This window comes from Lipotes vexillifer, unplaced genomic scaffold, assembly GCF_000442215.2.
Source record: "Lipotes vexillifer unplaced genomic scaffold, Lipotes_vexillifer_v1.1 scaffold444, whole genome shotgun sequence".
NCBI classification, from domain to species: domain Eukaryota; kingdom Metazoa; phylum Chordata; class Mammalia; order Artiodactyla; family Lipotidae; genus Lipotes; species Lipotes vexillifer.
In genome coordinates, this window is record NW_006793488.1 from 3,929,280 (window position 1) to 3,953,509 (window position 24,230).

At 37.0% G+C, this 24,230-nt stretch overlaps 1 protein-coding gene across 1 annotated transcript in view; it reads right to left on the bottom strand.

Annotated features, from left to right (window-relative positions):
• Positions 1-24,230, bottom strand: part of LOC103087859 (uncharacterized) — a 207,545-nt gene that overhangs the window by 67,550 nt on the left and 115,765 nt on the right. The window contains 4 exon segments of the mRNA XM_082931383.1: positions 5,073-5,236; positions 10,276-10,419; positions 10,422-10,530; positions 12,598-12,816. Of these exon segments, the coding sequence (XP_082787509.1) occupies positions 5,073-5,236; positions 10,276-10,419; positions 10,422-10,530; positions 12,598-12,816 (636 nt within the window).

A 24,230-nucleotide genomic window follows, 5' to 3' on the forward strand; every position in this document is an offset into this window, starting at 1 on the left:
CATGTGTCAGAGAAAGAAAATATCATATGATATCACTTATGTGTGGAATCTAAAAATGATACAGATGAACTTATTTACAAAACAGAAATAGATTCACAGACATAGAAAACAAACTTATGATTACCAAAGAGGATAGCGGGAGGTGGGGGGGATAAATTAGGAATTTGGGATAACATATACACACTACTATACATAAAATAGATGAACAACAAGGACCTACTGTATAGCACAAGGAACTCGACTCAATATCTTTTAATAACCTATAATGGAAAATAATCTGAAAAAATATATATATATGTATACTGAATCACTTGCTATACACTTGAAACTAACACATTATAAATTAACTATACTTCAATTTAAAAAAACAAAAACAAACATAAAAATCAACATATAAAGTTATACTTACAGTACAGTTTCAACTTTGTAAAAATAAATATACACAGGAAAAGACTGAAATAAATTTATCAAAAGATTAACAATGCTTTGTTTCGATGGTGAGATTATTGATGCTTTTAATTTATTTTTTGATTCTTTTCAGTAGTTTCCATTTTTTTTACTAAATAACATATCCTTACTATAATAAGGAAAACCATTGAAAAGATCAATGATTTTTTTACAGCTACAAAATCCAGTGAAAGTAATTACACCCAGCTCAAGAACCTCCTTGCACAGAGGCAAAGAACCAGCATCCTGGTCAATTCTTCTCCTAGAGCTATGGAAAGTGAAAATTTTTCTAGTAGAAACACTTCAGCAAGAAATTATTCAGAAATGAGATCCAATCAGCCAAATTCAATAGGGTCCAATCTGGAGCTTACACAGCCAGTCCCCATAATGTGGAGCTTCTGGTGCCCAGAGCTACACAAAATGCTCTATTAACATCCTGCACCACAGCCTTGATCTTCTTTATACTTCTTTTATGCCAGCAGTGTTATCACATTTTGACAGCACTGATTCAAAAGCCCGGAAGTTAGGAGTGTTGCTTTAACATCTGGATTAGGAATGCTAACCTAAGTCAGTCAACATGCACAGATCCATATTGGGATTTTTCACTGAGATGAGTTCTTATGATTTCTGTGTCTCTTTGCCTACTTTAATGTCAGAGCAAAACCCCATTTCATTGACCAGATGCCTCTGATGGTGACAGTGCTTGCTTCATAGAAGAGTTGGGCTGCCCTGCTCTCTACCATCTCAGAAAAAGATAGTTTAGAAATATCGGTAAAGAGAGAATTATTCAGCAGACATGTTGGAGTGACTTTATTTATTCGTATGGAAAATACAGGTGTTTTCCCTGTTGGATACAACTGTAAATTTATCATCATCCAAAGGACTCTTAAAAGCATCTATTTCTAAAACACAAACAAAACCTGCTTACGGTAACTGAGCATGCCTAGTTCTGACAAGACAGGTTAAGCACAAAGACAGTGAGGGGCTGGGGGGAAAAAGTGAACAAAACTTGTTTATTCCTCCTGAATTTTGTTTTAGTTTCATTCTCTATGATGTCTGGACGCTTCCTCTTCCCTTAATCATTTCTTCATCCATTACAGATCTTCCCACTCCTCCTATCAACCCTTCCCCATGGGGTAATCTTTCTGTTTTATTTTAAAGCAAACAACTATTTGTTTAGGTAGCAAAAGATTAAATCCCAGTTATTTGGTGCATAAATTCTGTGCTTGCATTTTTTTATACTTTACAAGTACTCTTGATAATAAAAATGTAGACTTTGGAGCAAGCAAAGCATGTTGTAAACATTTATCTTATTTTAAGTGAGAAGAGATACAGTGATATGGGAATGAAGGAGACCTACCATGACCCGATCATTTTTTTAATCCTACAAAAGTCTAAACAACATGATACACTATTTTATTTCTTTAACTCCTCTAGGAAACTCTAGTCATATTAAGTAGTAGAGTTACACTTCATGTACAGCCTCTTGTAAGATCTACACATACGTGTTACACAAGAAAATGCCTAAAATCCAGCAAGTGAACATCATTGCCTAAGGCTACACGACAAGTTAGTGATCAAATGAAAACTGAATGATCACGGAAGACTTTCTTCCCTTCCCCAGGAACGTAAGTGCTCAGGAAAGATGACATGCAGTGCTTCTGACATGTCCAAATATAAACCAAAACTGTGCCTGAACAACGTGGATTCCCCTGACAATTAGGCAACTTTACTACCCCTATGTTAGTGACCAAAGGGCCCCATCAGAGAATGATCAGTCTACTGAAGGAAAAGTTAAGGAGTGAATTCACCTCCCATTTCATCGAAAATAATAATGGCTATCAAATGTGCTTGCATTTGCAATTGTCCTTATCTCTTTACCTATCACATCAAGAGATAAGACTTTTTTCCCTAAATCCAAGGTTTGTCATCACATGTACTCAACCTCGGGTCCTCAGAGACCTTGCTCAATCAATCATCCTCCCTTGCTTAGACATCCTCCATATTTCTCCTTCTTTTAGAATTATCATATAGGCATATTAATATATTCAAACCACACCCATATTAAAAGCCACTCTTTTTAAAAAACTTTTTTCCAACCACTCTCCATTTGCATCATGGTTTGGTGAAAAGAACTGGCGGTAAGTCTTGACTCTGTGTCCTTCACTCAGCCCACTGCAATCTAGCCTCTACCCTACAAAGCAATAAAACTCAAGGCTTCCTCCACCCAAATCTGTAGCCTATATTGTTTTCTCTGAGCTCTATACTCATCTATACTAACGTCTTATGATATATTTTCCCTTGTCAATATCAAAGATATCTCAAGGTCAATCTGAGGGAAAATTTAACCCATTATCTCCTCTAAATGTTTACTCTCTGTGTCCTATCTCTAGGAATGCTACAGTCATCCACCCATCTGCCCAACTCCAAAACTTAAGGTTCTACTAAATGTTATCCTTTCCTTCACCTTCCAATAAGCCCAGTAGTTATATTGGGTCACTTAACCATTTCTTAGATATGGCTCGACTGTCCATTTCCTGTGTCATTCATTCTCTTTAGTTAAGGCTTTTGACACTCTTTGCCTAAACTATTAAGATAGCTTTCTAACTAGACGTTCCTGCTTTCAACCTGGTCACTATTAAATCTCATCTTCTTTTCTATGAGCGGAGTGATCTTCCTAAAGTTAAAGACATTTAAAATCTTTCAATATTTGCACTTTATCATTAGAACAAATTCAAGCTCCAGAACACAATATTCAAGACTTTTCTCATCTGGTCCTTGACTATATTTCTAATTTCAACTCAGTCAACTGCCCTCACCCTATATCCTATACTCCAGCCATACTAAAATACCTTTGATTTGACAAATATATTTTCTTATAACAATATGTTCTTATACCTCTTTCCTTCACCTGCAAACATGCTTGTTTTTCTTCTAGCTAAATTATATTAAACCTTCAAAACTTATTTAAGAGTTATATTTCAACTGGAGCACTTGGCTACTGTCCCTATGTACCTCCAGACCTGGATTGGTTCCTTTCCTCTATGCTCCCAGAGACTCCTATGTTGACCTCTTCCTAGCACTTTTTTTTTTAATTATGTAAAACATTTAGCATGAAATCTACCCTCTTAATAATTTTTTAAGTGCACAGTATAGTATTGTCAATTATAGGCACAGTATTGTATAGCAGATCTCTAGAATTTAATCATATTGTATAACTGAAACTTTATGTCTGTTGAATAGCAACTTCCTATTTCTTCCTTTCCTCAGCCCTTGACAACCATTATTCTACTCTCTGCTTCTGTGACTTTGATTTTTTAGATATCTCATCTAAGTGGAATCATGCAGTATTTGTCCTTTGATGACTGGCTTATTTCACTTAGCATAATGTCCTCAAGATTCATCCATGTTGTTACATAATTCAGGATTCCCTTCTTTTTTAAGGCTGAACAATATTCCATTGTAAGTATGTACCACACTTTTTCCCCATTCATCTGCTAATGGACGTTTAAGTTATCTCTACAGCTTGGCTATTGTGAATATTGCTGCAATAAAAATGGGAGTGCTAATATTTCTTTGAGATCCTGATTTTAATTTTTTGACTAAATCTCCAGAAGTGGAATTGCTGGATTATATTACAAAGCAACAGTAATGAAAACTGTATGGTACTGGCATAAATACATACAATAGAGCAATAGAACAGACTCGAGAGTCCAGAAATAAATGCATGCTCATCAACTGATCTTTAACAAGGTACCAAGAGTACACAATGGGAAAAGGATGGTCTATTCAACAAATGGTGTTAGGAAAATTGGATATCCACATGCAAAAAAATAACCCTATATAAAACCATCCACAAAAATCAACTCAAAATTGATTAAAGACAAGTATAAGACCTGAAACTGCAAAATTTCTTTTAAAAAAGTTTAGGAGGAAAGCTTCATGACATTGGTTTTGGCAATAATTTCATGGATATAAAAATGACTTTTAAAAAGCACAGGCAACAGAAATAAAATTGGACAAGTGGGACTGTATCCAAATAAAAAGCTTCTGCACAGCAAAGGAAACCATCAACAGAGTGAAAAGTCTTCCTAGCACTTTTTATACTGCCTTATATTTGTTACTTTTCTCGTTTTTCTTCACCCACATATTTTGCTTGTTAAATTAATGACCTGTCAAGCCATACTCAATGATATTCAGGATCAAAGTTGAAGGAGGATTCTCCTACTGGTGATTTTGGCAGGGGTGGGGAGAGAGGGGAGAAAGTGGGTTAGAAGAATGAGGAAGGAAAAGAGAAGTTTAGACAAGCTTTCCAGGAAATCTCCCAGAATGTCATTGTGTATCATTGTGTATTACTCCTTGTTTCCTGTAGGTCCTTAGTTTGAAGAGACAAGTATAATGATTTAGAGCAAAATTAGTTCTCCCTATAATGGAGAAAAAATTTCTCCAAAAGAAATAATTTCCCGGCTGGTCTCCATGACAGTAAACACACAAGAAAGAGATTTTCTGCCTTTGACGTGGAGACGTGGTTCTAACTTCTTCAACGATCTTCTCACAGCCCAGTCATAGAACAACAAGACTGGAGGCTGAACACTCTGAGGAATGGAACCACTGAAACATCTTACCTGAGACAATACAAATATAAAATCAAAGATGAAATGATGAACAGGCGCACGTAAAGTAGCACCGTGAGCACCACACCAAGGATTCCTGATTGCATGGTTTTTTCAAACATCCAGTACAGCTTTGCTGCATCAGCTACGGGAGCCTCCCCGTCATGTGAAAGCCGCTGACAAAAGAAGATACAAATTAAAAAAATAAATAAATAAAATAAGGGTGAAAACACTGATCATCAAGTTAGATTAATTTAAATACACAAAGACCATCTAAGAGTATAATTTGTTTTTAAATTACATTTTCAATGTGCTGAAGATATCAGATCTTCAGCTGCAGGAAGAAAAAGACTGGATTTGCATGGTTGGTTTCCCAGGATTTTCTCATTTTCCCTATAGGCGTTTAAATGTGTGCACTCTACATGCAATCTATAAAGTAAAAGCCATGTTTTATTTATGTACTATTAACTTCTGAATTTAATGAGCACAAGATATGAAGAAATTAAATATGACGGTGGAAAGATTCTTTTCTCTCTGAAGCAGATGTGAAAGGAATTTAATTTGTTCTATGCATGAAATAGATGGCTTATTTTAGAAACTTATAAAAGTTATCAGGCTACTTAATGTGATCTTGAAAAACAAAGTTTACATTAGGTCAATTTAATAATGTCTTTATTTTAGACAAGGAAAACCATAGTATATGTTGGGTTAGAAATAAATACAAGGCAATGAGGTCTTTAAAAGCAAATATAAAATGCTATGTACCTAAGACATTGCCATATGACATTTTTGACCTTTGAGTTTATAAAATATGAATGTTCTTTAATTATGACTCCCATGATCTCAAGTGTAAGTCATATGCCATATAAATGTAAATAAGGTATTTTTTTCACCAATGTAAGACAGAAAGAAGACTTTCTCTACTTTTTAAACTGACAATTATATAAATATAGCTTAGTAGGGCACGTTTAAAACTAATCCACAGTACACAGGTACAGATAAAAACAGAACCCTAGATAGGTTAATGTGTATTTACCCTACACCAAAATATCCGTTAGTGATTGGGCAGTGACAGAATTCAGATGTTCTGACTCTCGACTGCTTCTTCCATCACCATTTCAGAACTTTTATTTTTATGCTCTCTACTTGTTAATCGGTTTACCGTGCAAAATGTGAGCTCGTTGCTAGGATTTTAGGCAGCAGATCTGTAAGGGTTACCATGTATTTCTCCTATTCCATATCTTACCTTCTGCTGCTTTTTGAAAAATAAAGGCATAGACATGGGATTCGCTGATGAAACAGACAAAAAAAATGATATATGTTTGATGCTGATAACATAATCTAGTCAATAACTGCTAATCATTCGTCTGACCCACACGTATGGTATTGAATGCCTACTAAGCATCATTAAGCTCTGAAGTAAAAGAGTGAATAAGAGTATACAAAAGCCCTACCTTCCCGGAACTTATACTGAAGTGGGGATGGGGTGGAAAGCAAATGATAGTAAACATGTAAGTAAGATGAAGTAACATACATGGTATATTAGAGAATGATATTTTGAGGAAAACTGTAAAGCAGGAAAAACGTATAGGAGGAATGAGCTGTGTTATTAAACATTTTGATCAGAAAAGGTATCACCGAAAAGGCATTATTTGAGCAAAGACCTGAAGGATATAAGGGAATGAGCCATACACCTCCCAAATGGTATTGATCACACACTGAATATTTTCATTCCCCAACTAGATTTTAAGTTCCTGCTTGGACCACTGGGGCAGTGGTGGTTACATCGTGTATCATTCACAGAGCATAAGTATCGTCACTTCATTATAATCCTCCTGCTGGTTTGTTTTATATGTATGATGCCTTAGATTTTCCAGTTTCTTCCCAGATGGTCTCTCATTTGACCCTCTCAACAAACTGTGAATTGAGTAAGGTAGGTGTTACTATTTATGGGTATTCTTACTGTTTTGTAATTCATTGAGGAAATTGAAGGCTGGAGAGGTTGACTGACCCAACGCCACATCGCTGACAGCATATCTTTTCCCTACTTTTTATCTAGACAAAGGCTCAGTGAGAGAATGAATTTATGAACCCAGTGGAATTACTGAGCATAGTATCATGGATGGGGGTCAGAGGAATGCATTGCCAACCTCTGAATCAGCAAACTGAGAGACAGGCAAACTGTTAGCAACATCAACAGCCAATCAATGCTTCAGCCTCCAATCATTCCGCCTGCCATATATCATTTAGATTTCCGTGAAAAAAAATGGATCCAAGACAAAAATTATTAGTGAAATTAGGTAGCATCTCTCCTGACTGGCCAACGGCGATCAAACACAGATGATTCTGAGCTTTACCTGCTAGAAGGAAGTGCTGAAAGAATTGGGAGGTATGAACTCGGGCAAACCTGAATTTCATTAGTGACATTGAAACTACGATAACCATGACGCCATGTGGAGCAGTAGCTCTCCAACTTTAATAAGCATGAAAATCATCTGGAAGTCTTGTTAAAACCCAAAGCCGAGCTTCCCTGGTGGCGCAGTGGTTGAGAGTCCGCCTGCCGATGCAGGGGACGCGGGTTCGTGCCCCGGAAGATCCCACATGCCGCGGAGCGGCTGGGCCCGTGAGCCATGGCCGCTGAGCCTGCGCGTCCGGAGCCTGTGCTCCGCAACCGGAGAGGCCACAACAGTGAGAGGCCCGCGTACCCACCCAAAAAACAAAAAAACAAAGCCCCTTCAGAGGCTGGCCCCATTCCCAGAGTTTTTACCTCAAGAGTGAGTGAGGTACAGGGCCTGAGATTCTGCATTTCTGCTAAGTTCCCAGGTGAAACTAATGCTGTTGGTCCAGGGACCTAATTTTAAGAACCACTGCTTTAGAGCAGATCTTCTCAAACTTGAGGGTGCTGTTTATCACCACAGAGCAGGTTAAAACACATCTTTTTATTCAATTGGTGAGAGTATCCAAGTACGGACTCCAATGCTGCTGATCTGTGGATCACATGCAGCTTTCGAGTTTTCTTAAAGACAGCAAAAGTGGATGTCGTCGGCAATGAAACATGACGGATTCTAACTAGAGATCGAATATTGTGCAGACTGGGAACAAGCCGTCAAGCTTTTCTTTCCAAGTGGAGAAAGATGTGGGTGTTACACTCATCTATTAGAATCCAAGTCAGCTTCCATCAGGTTACAGACTTCTGAACTGGTTCGGAGATGGCCCTGCTGGAGGTCACTTTCCTGTAGATGACATCAGAGGCCCCAGAGTAAATTAAGACAGCTCATTTTGTCAGCTGCCTTTGATACAGTGGACTATTCAGCTAGTAATCTCTCTAGGGGACCTGTCTGGAAGAAGGAAAGCCATTCCAGGAGAGCTGCAGACTTTCCTTATGAGGAGATCTCAGAAGATCATAAAGGACAGTGGCTCATCCTCCCAGACGGCTTCCCATGTGGTGTTGCAATAGGACCAAACTGGTCCCAGGAGGAACTGTGAGAGGCCATGGTCTATGGTCCTACTGGAATGCGGACAGCATCCCTCTCTACATCTCCTGCTCAACAAACCTTGATGGCACAGTCTTGTCCTTACGAACCTGGAGTCTAATCAGAGGGGTGAAGGAACTTAGGATGGGGTAGAAAACACGACCACTTCTGACTGACAAGGCTCCCTCTTCTGACCTGTCATCAAGGTAGTCCATGGTACTGAGGCTTCAAGGGTGGTCACAGGTTAGAACTTGAAGACAAGCCTTCCGAGCACTGACAAATTTTCCTTGGCAGGGAGATTAGAAGCTAGGTACATTGGTAGGCTCGATGTTCACTGCTTTTAGTTTGTTTTGATAATATTAAAATGACCTACATGGTTGCAGAGTCAACTGTCACATTTGTCTGCAAGTTCTAAGCAGAGGTCATTCCACTCTGAAATAAAAAGTCAGAATTCTCACACAAGGCCTAAAAAGTCATTAGTGGACTCAGAGTACATCAAGGACCCCAGTCTTGTTGAGAGCAGTCCAGGAACCTTGAGCAAGTGAAAGCCAGCCTAGCAAACAGCCAAGGGAAGGGAGACACCTTCTCAGTAGAGGATCTATCACCTTGTCACAGTGTGATTTGGTCCATGGAATGAGCATCCTTGGCAACATCTAGGAGTCTGTTAAAATGCAGAATTTCAGGCCCCACCTGCTGAATCAGAATTTGTATTTTGATAAGATCCCCAGGTGACTTGCAAGCACATTAAAGTTGGAGACACACTCTTGTAGCGTAGCACGGCCTGAGAGATAGAAATAAAAGAGCAGCAGGCTTTGCTGATCTGAACTGCCTACCACAGCACCACATTTTCATGGATGTGGAGCAGACAGCAATTTGGTCTTCAGTTCTAAGAGCACATGATTAATGGTAGAACCCATTTCAAATACTGTGAATAAGCAGAGTCCATCAAAAATCCCATCCCTATGATCTGCTATAGGCAGAGTGAATATAGTCTAAACACATATATAGCAGCTGGAAACCTTTCTTCTTAAAAGGAGAACTACACCAGTTAAGGAATATTATTACATAAATTTAGATAATTTTACAAATGAATATTTGATTTAGAATCATTATTAGCATTTTTATACATAATCATATGTTAGTATCTCATTCTTAATTATGAAATCCTAAAACTATATATTTTAGAGTGAAGATGCACCATTTCGTCATTTCATAAACATCACAAATGTCAAAATAAATGCCTAAGGAGTAATTTTTAAAATTATTTATTACTTAGAAATGTTTAAAAAGCTCTTATTCTTCTTCTTGAGTATATCTATTAGGAAAGAGTATTACATCAAAAGGAAATAAATAACCTAACAAATTAAAGGAACTATTGCACGATTACTTTTTTATAAAGTTTGGCTGTGAAAATCCTTAATAATAAAAAAAAGTTACCAAAAATGTTACAAAAGAAAGCTTCTTTGCAATAATGTTGAAAATGTACCAATTCGTTTGGATTTGATCTCCAACATTATTTTCTACCTATTTTGCAAGTGTTTCTTTAACATAGCTAAAATTACACTTAAAATGATTATATTAGACATCCACAATTTTGTATTATGAAAAAAAATGAATAAATTCAATTTAAGATGAATATTAAATTGTACATGACTACTGAAACTTCCCGTGTCAACTGATTTGTGCACTAACGTTACATTCTATGTCAAGGACTCATGTCCCGATTATTTTACTTGACTTACCCCCAGGATAGTATCCACAATAAACACTGCCAGTGGGTCCAGAACTGTCCATAGTCCCACGGTGATGATTAACTTTGACAGGACATCAGGGCAGAAGGCAAACAGTACCTGACAGCCCCATCTGATCAGAACTAAGGGAAGTGTTCCACTGTGTTCAGCATTAAAGGCCCCATCACAACAACAAGCAACTCTTCTCTGATGCGAAGTAAAGAGCTTGGGTAGCAGAGCTCAACCGTGAGGGAGGAAAAATGGAATCTATGGGAAAACAAAGCAATCACATGTGTGCAAAGGAGAAGAATTCTATAAAATGCTGCATATACAAAACACTTTATAGAACGAAATGCTTTCTTTTTTTTTGTAGAGAAAATTTGACACTTAATAGTACCCCAAAATTAATTGTTAGAAGTCTTCATCTTTTCCTTAGAAACTCCTCAACAGCTCACTTTTGAGGAAAAGGCAAATTCTACCTTGTTCATTGTTCTTGTAAATTTCATATGCCATCATAGAAAGGATATCATTTTGATCCACTGAGCAGAGCATTCTTTAGACTAAGAACTGCCCAGCAGGTCACACATACTCATTAATAGGCTATTTGAAATGCAAAGTATATCAGTGGACTTAGTAATGACTTAATCTCTAACAGAAATCAGAAATATAAATAAATCTCATAACTCTCCAGAATTTTGACATCACCGATTAATTGTGTTTGTGATTCCTCTAGCTAGACCCCCTAAATACAACAACAACACTGCTGACAACAAAAACATCTAAAGGGACAACTTGACCTAAGGCTTGAATCCAAGGTGAGCCCAGTAATTCAAGCAGCCTTCACCCAGGCTTTGGCACCCTCTTTCCATGCAAAGTGAGCCTTCGTTGACTCTAATTTTTCCCTCCCCTGTGTTTCAGCCTTGTAAAGCTATTTTGTAGTTAATGCTGCTTGTGCATCTCAGCTCTCTACTAAAAAGAGTTCTTATCAGCTTATCAGCTCTCTACTAAAAAGAGTTGTTCATTTATTCCATTCCTTGACCTTTGCTCTGAAGGCAGTTTTTATGCTTTGTTCTTACTTAGGCTGTTGTGAATATCAAATAAAATAAGATGTATACATTTCTTAGCAGAGGACCTAACAGAGTAAAAGCAGAAAAAATGCTCACTGTGGCTGTAGCTATTGTCATGTCTCATAACTACAATGTGACATGGAGCTAATGTATGATTGGAGCCTGCGGAACTAGGCAGTAGTCAACAAAACATCCTAACGTATTAGGTCCTCTGTTGCTTAAGAAATTGAATAAGCTGAGCTACCAGGATATTTTTTTGCAGTCTCATTTCATTAACAACCAATAAAGATAGAGCTTCCTTTTCTATTGAAGAAGTAAGAGAGCAAATAGCAAAAAGCAACTAGCCCAAGCATATAATATTTATCCTTTCTGCTTTAGAAACTCTCACACAAAAGAAAGAAAAAAGAAAGAGGAAAGAAAAAGAAGGGAAGAAAGGAATATAACAGCTATATAAAATTCTGCCATGAAAATGTATATTTTCATGTATATATAAAGTATATTTAATGTATATAGTATATTTAAAGTTGCATATTCTATAATATATTCAGATATTTGTGATTTAATTACAAAAGATGATCAAAAACTGTATGTGTGTATGTATAACACACACATATTTCTTCTCAAATGTCTTAAAATAGTTTGCAGCCTTCTTAATTGAAAATATACATACATCTTTATTTTTATCTGTACCATCTACATTTGAGAAAATGAATTTTACTTGTATTGATATCTATCTGTTGGTCTATCTATAGTGTCTCTGGAATCATGTTTATGGAGAGATAACCTTTAAAGTGTCATCTTTTTCCAGAGGATAATGGCCCAGAATGCTGCCTGGGCTTGAGCTCAGTAATTGTTTGAATTCAATCATTTTGCAGAAGAAGCAATCTGTGCTTCTCTGAGTATAGGTGATAAATCATACTTATATTACTTCTAAAATACCTTCAGCCTAAGTCACTCTGATAAAATCAAAATAGGATAAAATATCATTGCTAAATTCCTTTTTGGATTCTGCTCAGATATTAGAACATAGTTGAATCTGCTAAATTTTAAATATATATTGATGTACCGGTTAAGTATTTGTATATACAGGCCCAAAATGAGAATATAACTGTAATAGACACTCCTGCTCTTAAAGACATTTTTGTCTTCTCAAATCATACCTGCATTTTAGGTCTTACGGTAAATGGATGGGAGAGGAGTTTTTTACTTTCATTTGGCCTCTCAAGATGAAAATGCATTCCTTTGACTGTCAGGGGAAAGCACTCACTTTGTAACAGGAATTGAAATGGCCTGGAGGAAAAGCCACTGGCTGAGGTAATGCAGGTAGAGCCTCAGGAACCAGAGAGAAGCCGTCAGCAAGATAATGTACCAGAAGCCCTGGCTTTGCCATTGAGTGAACTGAAGTTCTGAAAACACTGACGCCAGCACAAAATAGAGATGCTTGAAGAATTCTCCAGATCCCGTACTATCAGCTACTGAAGAACAGCTACAAACAAAGAAATAATAGATAAATTCTGAGCTTAAGTACAACCAAAAGTAAGATATTTTGAGAATAATAATAAAGACATAGTGAAAGTAAAATTGAATGAAATTACTTCTGAGCTACCTGGGACTCAAACTAGCTATGTTCCTTTTTGCTATAATGGATTACTAAAGGGGAACATAAAAATACATGGATATGGAAATGCAAATCAAAACCACTAGGAGATATCTCCTCATACCTATTAAAATGGTTACTATCAAAAAGAAAGAAAAAAAGAAGCCAGAAAATAACGTGTTGATGAGAATGTGGAAAAATTGGAACTCTTATGCACTGTTGGTGGGAATGTAAAATGATATAAGTGTTATGGAAAACAGTATGGCAGGCTCTCAAAAATTTAGAAAATACAACTACCGTATGATCCAGCAATACTCCTTCTGGGTATTTATCCAAAAGAATTCAAAGAAGGATCCCAAACAGATATTCGTACGCCTATGTTCATAGCAGCATTATTCATAATAACCAAAAGGTGGAAAAAGCCTAACTGTCCATTAAGTGGAATATTATTAGCCTTAAAAGGAAGGAAAAAAAAAAAAAAAGGAAGGAAATTCTTTCACACGCTACAACATGGATGAACCTTGAGGACATTATTGCTAAATGAAGTCAGCCAGTCATAAAAAGACAAATACTGTGTGATTCCACTTATAGGAGGTGCCCAGAGGAGTCAAATTCAGAGACACGGAAAGTAGAATGGTGGTTGCCAGGATCTGGGAGAAGGGGAAATGGGGAGCTATTTAATGGTACAGAGTTTCAGTTTTACAAGATGAAAAAGCTGTGGAAATGGGTTGCACCACAATGTGAATACACTTAACACAACTGAACTGTACACTTAAAATAGTTAAGATGATAAATTTTTTAAAAAATAAAATAAAGTAAAAAAACATGGTAAATTTTATGTTATGTGTGTGTTACATTTTTAAAAGAAATATGGAAATAAATTATTATAACAGTAAACTTTTTTTAATCTTTAAAATCTATACCATAGTCCTGCTTACCTCACCTACTCACAATGATCCCTCTTTATTAAGATTAGATTTAATTATTGGCATATAATCTGTTCAAAGTTAACTATTTCAGGTTGAAAATTGAAATGAGTGATTAACATACCACTAAAAACATATGAATGAGAATTCAAGACTTAAGAACTCTTGTATTCTTTTACACAATACTGACATTTTCTGTTGAAACTAAACATGAAAGAGCTACATACAGTTATTCTGATTTAGCTCTGGTTTCCCCTCTCTGTTTTGTGTTGATGGCAAGAGATGTTTTCAAAGTTTCTAAAATTGTTTGCAAAAAAAAAAAACCAAGGAGGGGTTGGGGCCTGAAGCAGAAAGAATCGTCAGTGTTCATGGGTACTGTGTTTCTTTTGGGGGTGATATTGTAAAGCTGACTCTGGTGATGGTTGCACTAGTGTGAATACCCTAAAAACTTTAAATTGTACACTTTAAATAGGCGAATGGTATGGTAAATGAATTATATATCTCAATAAAGCTGTTCAAAGAAAAAAACTAAAATAAAATAAAATAAAATAACAGTTTGTAAGCAAAAAGATGAAGAGGCTATCTGAAAACATCTGTAGGGACAGAACTCATTCCCCACCCATTCCCATGACTATGTGCAGTGAGTATTCAGTAGAGTTACCATAGCTCAGTGACAAGTACAAGCTCTAGAATCTGACCGTCTGGGTATGAAATTCCTTTCTACGCCTTTGTTTCCTCATATGGAAAAAGGAGATGAGAATAGTACCAATATTCCAGGGTCAATATGACAACTCAGTGAACAGATATAAAACACTCTGAACAGAGCTATTCCTAGGCTACTATCACAAAATAATAAACACTCAATAATCTGCTTCTCCCTCATTTTGTCTTCCTATATTAGCAGAGCTACTTTGAAATAAGCTGGCTTTCTATCAAGCCCAAGAAATGTATGAGATCTGTCTAAATGATTATATGGTTCTTTTGTTTAAAGAGATTTAAACATGGACATGCATATATTTGTTATTTAATTAAAATTGTAAATATCATTGGCATATACTATCATGGGTTTAATAAAATGTCGGTTTTATTAAACCAGTAATTGATCTTTATAAGAACTAGGCTCCAAGTTCCTGGATTAACTTGTCTAATTCTATTCTAGAATAATTCAGCAAATTCCTCAACCAAAAATAGTCCTGATTATAAACACGTTACCAAAGGAGAAGCTGGTACCATAGTAAGTAGTTCAGTGGCTTAGTGACTAACCACAGCGGTTCAAGGCATTGTAGGAACATTAACAGAAATGGAATTCATAGACAGAATTCAAAGATTTTATATACAAAAGCTCATCTCTCTCTGAAGACTATCAAACGTAATGACACTGTAATCACCAAAAGAAGCTAAATAATAGAAACAAGAGTCTTTGGGAGGGAAAGAGAAGAAAAGCAAAAAACTAACAACATTAAGTAAAAGAAAACCCATTATTCGCTTTAAAATACCAATCCATGACTTTAGCTTTTTGGTCTGCACAGGGCTAATAAGGCACTGAACTTGACATTGACAATTTATTTTGGTTGTTCTTGTGTGTATTTTTCCATAAAGGTGTAGAGCATCATCTAACTGAAAACCATGTGCCAGCTTTCTACTAAGCATACTTTTCAGCTACTCAAATGAGGAATAGTTAAACAGGAAACAGACCCCCAAGAGGCTTTGGTTTACCAACGGTAAAATTGTCAGGAGACTGACTCTCTTAAAGAAGGATTCCAGAATACTTTACTACATTTACCATCATGTGAAATGAAACCCAGGACTTTCTACACTGCTAAAGGAAAATATTCTGTGCATGATCTCCTCTTCAGTTAATTATTCTGTCACTGTTTTGCCTCTTCAAAGAGAAGACAAAATCAAACACAGATTTGGCATTGTGTTGTTAGCAAAAAACTGGAAAATCTCAAATGATGCAAAACAGAAAAGACAGTAGCTTCTTTGACCTTTGGAAATTTCCACTGTTCTTTTCATCTATTGACTAAGCAGCTTAAATATTTATGAACAGAACCCACTATCAAGTCATACTTTTACCATTAGTTTCACTGATAAAATGTTTCCCATCCACATTCAGATCCACATTATTTGTTTATGTGGTGTTTGACTTAGGATAAACAACACCAGAATTTCACTGTGTACCATTTATATCTAATTCAAAATATTCAATTTTCTTGCACCTAGTCAACACAATTCAGTATTTGTTTTTATTTGTTTGTTTAACAATAGTAACTATAGCATCTGGATTTAAAGGATTAGGAAAACCTTGGCATCAATCATTTAGAGTTTAAAAAACTGGATACTGCAAAGTTAGAAATTAATAAAAGAATCAGTTGATGAAAGATGATGCCAAATATAAGGATGTATTAAAAACTCATTAGTCGAACACAGCTAGTCAAGTATAGCCTTATAAACAATTCCCGAATGACAAGAAAATCTGAGTCCTTCTCTCTTAATCATTTTGAACTTGTACCTGAAATCTAAATGTGCGCCGATATAAAAATGCATCACGGGCTTCCCTGGTGGCGCAGTGGTTGAGAGTCCGTCTGCCGATGCAGGGGACGCGGGTTCGTGCCCCGGTCCGGGAAGATCCCACATACCGCGGAGCGGCAGGGCCCGTGAGCCATGGCCGCTGAGACTGCGCGTCCAGAGCCTGTGCGCCACAACGGGAGAAGCCACAACAGTGAGAGGCCCGTGTACCGCAAAAAAAAAAAAACAACTGCATCACAATGCTCTCTCCATATATTGTTCTTAAAATAGATTTCATTCAAAGGACAATTCTTCATCCATGTTTCCAAATTTTCTTGAAAGAAAGCGTCTTTTTCATTCTTGTATACATGCAAGACACACTATGAAATGCAGTGCCATAGTACAACATCTTCATCCACATTTCACCTGTTCTTTCCTTCCTCTGTAATCTTTCTTGGTTATGTACAAAGAGTATGATCATCAAAAGGATAATAAATGGGCTCTGCCACTGGGGTGTGTAATACGTATAGTGGGAATTGATTTGTTGGTTATGAAGGCAGCCATAGAGCACACAGATCATTGCAAAATCACATTGAGGCCAGCAGCTACTCCTCCATTCGTGCAGGCAGCTCCTCTATCGCTCACGGGGTGAGCTGCCAGAGGGTGAGAAGAATGGTGAGGTCATCCAGTATTCAGCTATTAAATGAAACCTATTTCTCTGAACTTCAGCCACATTACGTATGACACACATATAACCCCCTTCCATGCCCAGTCCTTATAGACCTGAAATCAAACAAGATTTCTATGATCCATCAGTGTAATAATAATAATAAAAAAGACCAAGATTGCTTTGAAAAAAAAGCATGGAATGCGTTCTTAAACTCTCTTCTTCAGTGAATGAGTCCTTAGGAATTTGTATGTGACCAAATCTTAAGATCTGTCAAGTAAAGAGGAATTAGACAAATGAGAGTGAGGGTGTAGGTAGAAAAGCTGGGAGGGCATTCCATCACACAGGTCATTCTCAGAAGAATAAAGTTCCTTTTCTAAAACTGAAAGTAAGTTGAGCTGGGTGAAGAAAGTCTTTGTATCACTAAGTAGCAGTGATAGAGGCTGAAGCTGGAGAAGGAGAGGAGGCCTCCTTATGATGGGGCCTGGTCAGCTCATGCCAAATACTAAGGGGTTTGGGCTCCATTCTGCCACCATCAATAGCCCACGAAGTATTTTAGGGTGAAGGAGACAGGGAAGGCTACCATGTTTGTAGTTTAGAAACATTGCCCCAGTCGCCAGATGAAAATGTGTGGAGAGGGTCCAGACTCAGGGGGAGAAAAGATTATGAGTTAGCTGATGACCTACCCTGTGCTGCTCAATGGAGAGCATAACAGTTGCACTCAGAAGTGTGGGCGTGGATATTCTTGGTTGTCACAGTGACATGAAGGATGGCAAAAGGCAACACGTTTCTGGATAGCATGTTTGAGAGCCTCAAACAAGGAAGAACTCTTGCACTCTGTATTAGTTCCCTAGGGCTACCAGCACCACAATCTGGGTGACTTCAAACAAAAGAAATGTATTCTCTCACAATTCTGGAGGCTACAAGTCCTCAATCAAGGTGTTGGAAGAGCCATGCTCTCCCTGAAGGTTCTGGGCGTGGGAGGAGGGAACATAGAAGAGGACAGATCTTTTTTGCCTCTTTCAGCTTCTGGTAGCCCCAGGCATTCCTTGGCTAGTGGCAGCATAAATCCAACCTCTGCCTCCATCTTCACGTGGCGATCTTTGTTTTGTGTGTCTGTGTCTTCACATGTAAGGAAACGATATTGGATTAAGGGCCCACCCTACTCTAGGACCGCCTCATCTTAACTTACATCTGCAATGACCCTCTTCCAGGTAAGGTCACATTCTGAGGTACTAGGGTTTAGAACCTCAACATATTGTTTGAGGGGATACAATTCAACCCATAACATGCCCAAATGCCAGTGGTAACCCTCTTGAGGGAAAGGGAGTGAAAGAGGTGGAGGGACAGATAAATAGGTGGATTTGAGAGATATTGCCTTACAGTTAACAAGACTTGGAGACTGTTTGAATATGGGGCCTTAAAAAAAGACTCAAAAGTGGTCCCAAAGTTTCTGGCTCAGGTAACTCATCCAAAGGTGACTGAGTGGAGAACATATGAGAAAAAAACTTTGATGGGGAAAAGGGAAAAATGAAAAAAACAAACACACAAAAACCCCAATAAGCTCATATTGACCTGCATATGGAAAATGCTTATGATATATCCAAGAGAATTTACCCAATAGTCTGTTGTACTTATGGAAGTGAAGTTCAAGGGATATCAGAGCTGGAAACATTAGTTTGAAATCACCAACATCGTAATAAGGAGCCAGCAGCATGGCTGAGACCCATCATCAACATACAGCATATGGAAATGTTGTGAAACCTAAAAAATTATACAAATGTTGGTCACTAGGATTAATATAAATTTTCTCTAAATGGAATTAGCTATCATGACATTGAGCAATGTAAACTCAAGAATTCACTGAAGAGATTTTTTTCCCCATTTTTTTTTTTTAGCTGCAAACCACCTAATCTGGACAAGATCAGCCTCTTTCATTTACTTCCCTGAAAAAAATGGGCAAGAGTTTTTAAGGTAAGTGAGAATTTTTGGCAGCTATTATGTATTGAACACACTATATTATATATATATATATATATATATATATATATATATACACATATATATATATATATATATACATATATGTATATAATAGCTAATTTATAGGGGCACTTTGGATAACATGTGTTACTATATACATTTTGCAGGTGAGAAAATGAGAACTAAGAACGTTCAGATTATCAAAAAAAGACATGTGAATGGCCAACAGGCACATGAAAAGATGCTCAACATTGCTAATTATTAGAGAAATGCAAATCAAATCTACAATGAGGTATCACCTCACACCAGTCAGAATGGCCACCATCAAAAAGTCTACAAACAACAACTGCTGGAGAGGGTGTGGAGAAGAGCACCCTCCTAGGCTGCTGGTGGGAATGTAAATTGGTGCAACCACTATGGAAAGGAGTATGGAGGTTCCTTAAAGAACTAAAAATAGAGCTGCCATATGATCCAGCAATTCCACTTCTGGACTAGAAAAGACAAAATTCTAATTCGAAAAGTTACATGCACCCCAATGTTCATAGCAGCACTATTTACAATAGCCAAGACAGATGAGTGGATAAAGAAGATGTGATACATATATACAATGGAGTATTACTCAGCCATAAAAAACAATAAAATAATGCCATTTGCAGGAACATGGATGGACCTGGAGATGATCATACTAAGGGCTGAAAGCCAAACAGAGAAAGACAAATATTATATGATATTACTTATATGTGGAATACAAAAAATAGTACAAATGAACTTATTTACAAAATAGAAACAAACTCACAGACATAGAAAACAAATTTGGGGTTACCACAGAGGAAGGGTGGGGGGAGGTATAAATTAGGAGTATGGGATTAACAGATACACACTATCATATATAAAATAGATAAACAACAAGGATGCACTGTATAGCACTGGGAACTATTTTCAATATCTTGCAATAGCCTATAATGGAAAAGTATCGGGAAAAAAAAGAATATTATATATATAAAACTGAATCACTGTTGCACACCTAAAACTTACACAGTATTGTAAATCTACTATACATCAATTTTTTTAAAGTTCAAATTATTTACTTAAAATCATACAGATTTTAAGAGACAGAACCAAGACCAGAATCTAGATTTTAATCTACTTTTAGTCTGATACCAAAACCTGTGTATTTCCACAATCCATGCTTCTCTGAGTATATGGGGGCTGATGGAGTTGGCAGGAGGGAGGTTTACAAGTCACTCACATATACTGGGAAGTTATACTGGAAACTCAGTCAAAATGCAAACTGACACTAACATTAAAGAGTTAGCATGGCCATTTGCTCTATGAATCCAGGAACTGTCTTTCTTGTTCACTCCTGTATCCCCAGGTTCTAGCACCATGCCTTGTGCAGAGTAGATGCTTAAAAACAAGCATTTATTAAATAAATAATGTTTTAAATTCCTGGCTTTCCAAATGGTTTAGGTGAAAACTATGATCCAATTCAGTAAGTTTAGCCTATACCTTGAATTTACCCATTTCAATATCCATACAGCCCATGCTATGCCAGCTTATTTATTTGATGACTAAGAAATGAGAAAACCACCCTTAGGATTTTCTAAATGGCAGTTGAGAATAGTTTCATAAGTGCACAGCAGTGTATCATTCAATGATTTGACTGGTAGGAACTCTTTGGGCAAGTTCACTGTGACATCTTGTTTAAAAGAAAATGAGGTAAAAAAAATGTCAAGATAAAGAAGCACTTATTTGGAAAGAAACAGCATTAATAAAAAATGTATTATTATAATACTATAATCATGTGCTGATTATTGGATAAATCTATATAAATTATAAATGGTATCAGTTTTCTTTTTTACCAAAGTTTTCTAAAATGACCAAATCTGCTATTGCTTTGTCATTGTTTCAAGCATTGGGGGAAATGGTTTTATAAAAGTATCTGTACATACACATTTACCAAAATGTTTTGGATAAAATTGTTATTCATTCTTCCAACATTCACCAAATGGCTTCACAGATGAATTTTATCAAACATTTAGAGAAGACCTAACACCCATCCTTCTCAAACTCTTCCAAAACATTGCAGAGGAAGGAACACTCCTAATTCATTCTATGAGGCCACCATCACCCTGATACCAAAACCAGACAAAGGTACTACAAAAAAAGAAAATTACAGACCAATATCACTGATGAATATAGATGCAAAAATACTCAACAAGCAGAATCCAACGACACATCAAAAGAATCATACATCATGATCAAGTGGGATTTATCCCAGGGATGCAAGGATTCTTCAATATACTCAAATCAATCAACGTGATACACCATATTAACAAATTGAAGGAGAAAAACCATATGGTCATCTCAGTAGATGCAGAGAAAGCTTTTGGCAAAATTCAACACTGATTTATGATAAAAGCTCTCCAGAAAGTAGGCATAGAGGGAAGCTACCTCAACATAATAAAGGCCATATATGATAAACCCACAGCAGACATCATTCTCAATGGTGCAAAACTGAAAGCATCTCCTCTAAGATCAGGAACAAGACAAGGATGTCCACTCTTGCCACTATTATTCAACATAGTTTTGGAAGTCCTAGCCATGGCAATCAGAGAAGAAAAAGAAATAAAAGGAATACAAATTGGAAAAGAAGAAGTAAAACTGTCACTGTCTGCTCATGACATGATACTATACACAGAGAATCCTAAAGATGCCACCAGAAAACTACTAGAGCTAATCAATGAATCTGGTAAAGTTTCAGGATACAAAATTAATGCACAGAAATCTCTTGCATTCCTAAACACTAACAACGAAAGATCAGGAAGAGAAATTAGGGAAACAATCCCATTCACCATTGCAAGAAAAAGAATAAAATACCTAGGAGTAAACCTACCTAAGGAGGTAAAAGACCTGTACTCAGAAAACTGTAAGACATTTATGAAAGAAATCAAAGATGACACAAACAGATGGAGAGATATACCATGTTCTTGGATTGAAAGAATCAATATTGTGAAAATGGCTATACTACCCAAAGCAATCTACAGATCCAATGCAATCCCTATCAAATTACCAGTGGCATTTTTTTCGGAACTAGAACAAAAATCTTAACATTTGTATGGAGACACAAAAGACCCCGAATAGCCAAAGCAGTCTTGAGGGAAAAAAACGGAGCTGGAGGAATTAGACTCCCTGACTTCAGACTATACTGCAAAGCTACAGTAATCACGACAATATGGTCCTGGCACCAAAACAGAAATATATATCAATGGAACACGATAGAAAGCCCAGAGATAAAACCACGCACCTATGGTCAACTAATCTATGACAAAGGAGGCAAGGATATACAATAGAGAAAAGACAGTCTCTTCAATATGTGGTGCTGGGAAAACTGGACAGCTACATGTAAAACAATGAAATTAGAACACTTCCTAACACCATACACAAAAATAAACTCAAAATGGATTAGAGACCTAAATGTAAGACCAGACAGTATAAAGCTCTTAGAGGAAAACATAGGAAGAACACTCTGACATAAATCACAGCAAGATCTTTTTCAATCCACCTCCTAGAATAATGGAAATAAAAACAAAAATAAACAAATGGGACCTAATGAAGCTTAAAAGCTTTTGCATAGCAAAGGAAACTACAAACAAGACAAAAAGACAACCCTCAGAATGGGAGAAAATGTTTGCAAATGAATCAACAGACAAAGGATTAACCTCCAAAATATATAAACAACTCATGCAGCTCAATATTAAAAAAACAAACAACCCAATCAAAAAATGGGCAGAATACCTAAATAGACATTTCTCCAAAGAAGACATACAGATGACCAAGAGGCACATGAAAATCTGCCCAACATCACTAATTTTTAGAGAAATGCAAATCAAAATGACATGAGGTATCACCTCACACCAGTTAGAATGGGAATCATCAGAAAATCTACAAACAATAAATGCTGGAGAGAGTGTGAAGAAAAGGGAACCCTCTTGCACTGTTGGTGGGAATGTGAATTGATACAGCCACTATGGAGAACAGTATGGAGGTTCCTTAAAAAACTAAAAATAGAATTACCATATGACCCAGCAATCCCACTACTGGGCATACACCCGGAGAAAACCATAATTCAAAAAGACACATGCACCCCAATGTTCATTGCAGCACTATTTACAATAGCCAGGTCATGGAAGCAACCTAAATGCCCATCAGCAGATGAATGGATAGAGAAGATGTGGTACATATATACAATGGAATATTACTCAGCCATGTAAAGGAACGAAACTGGGTCATTTGTAGAGACGTGGATGGATCTAGAGGCTGTCATACAGAGTGAAGTAAGTCAGAACGAGAAAAACAAATATTGTATATTAACGCATATATGTGGAACCTAGAAAAATGATACAGATGAACGGGTTTGCAGGGTAGAAATAGAGACACAGATGCAGAGAACAAATGTATGGACACCAAGGGGGGAAAGTGGTGGGTGGTGGTGGTGGGATGAATTGGGAGACTGGGATTGACATATATACACTAATAAAATAGATAGCTAATAAAATCCTGCTGTATAAAAAAATAAAATAAAATTCAAAAATTCAAAAAAAAGGGCTTCCCTGGTGGCGCAGTGGTTGAGAGTCTGCCTGTCGATGCAGGGGTCATGGGTTCATGCCCTGGTTCGGGAAGATCCCACATGCCACATAGTGGCTGGGCCTGTGAGCCATGGCCGCTGAGCCTGCGCGTCTGGAGCCTGTGCTCCGCAATGGGAGAGGCCACAACAGTGAGAGGACCGCGTACCGCAAAAAAAAAAAAAAAAAAAAAAAAAAAAAGAGAAAGCTTTATCAAAAGGAAAAAAATTCACAAGTTTATCTTGATGTTAGCATTTTTCATCTTTTTCCCCCTAAAATTCTGTCTCCTTGGCCAATTAGGGTATTATACTTTTAATATAACACATTGCACTTTTAACGGGTTTAATTCAATTTACAACAAATGCCTCTAATTAAGTTAAAAGATCTTTGAAAATTGCTAAATCTTAGGGGTAATATTACCACTACTGACATTGAAATAATTGATCATTCCCACTGAGGCACAAACGTACGAATGTTCTAATGAGAAAACAGGGATTGAAGTATGTTGAAGGACTCCAAAGAGACTTCCAAACTCTTAAGGCTGTTATTTCCAATGACAGTCTCTGAATGGGAGTGGGAGGCATTGTGTTGTGG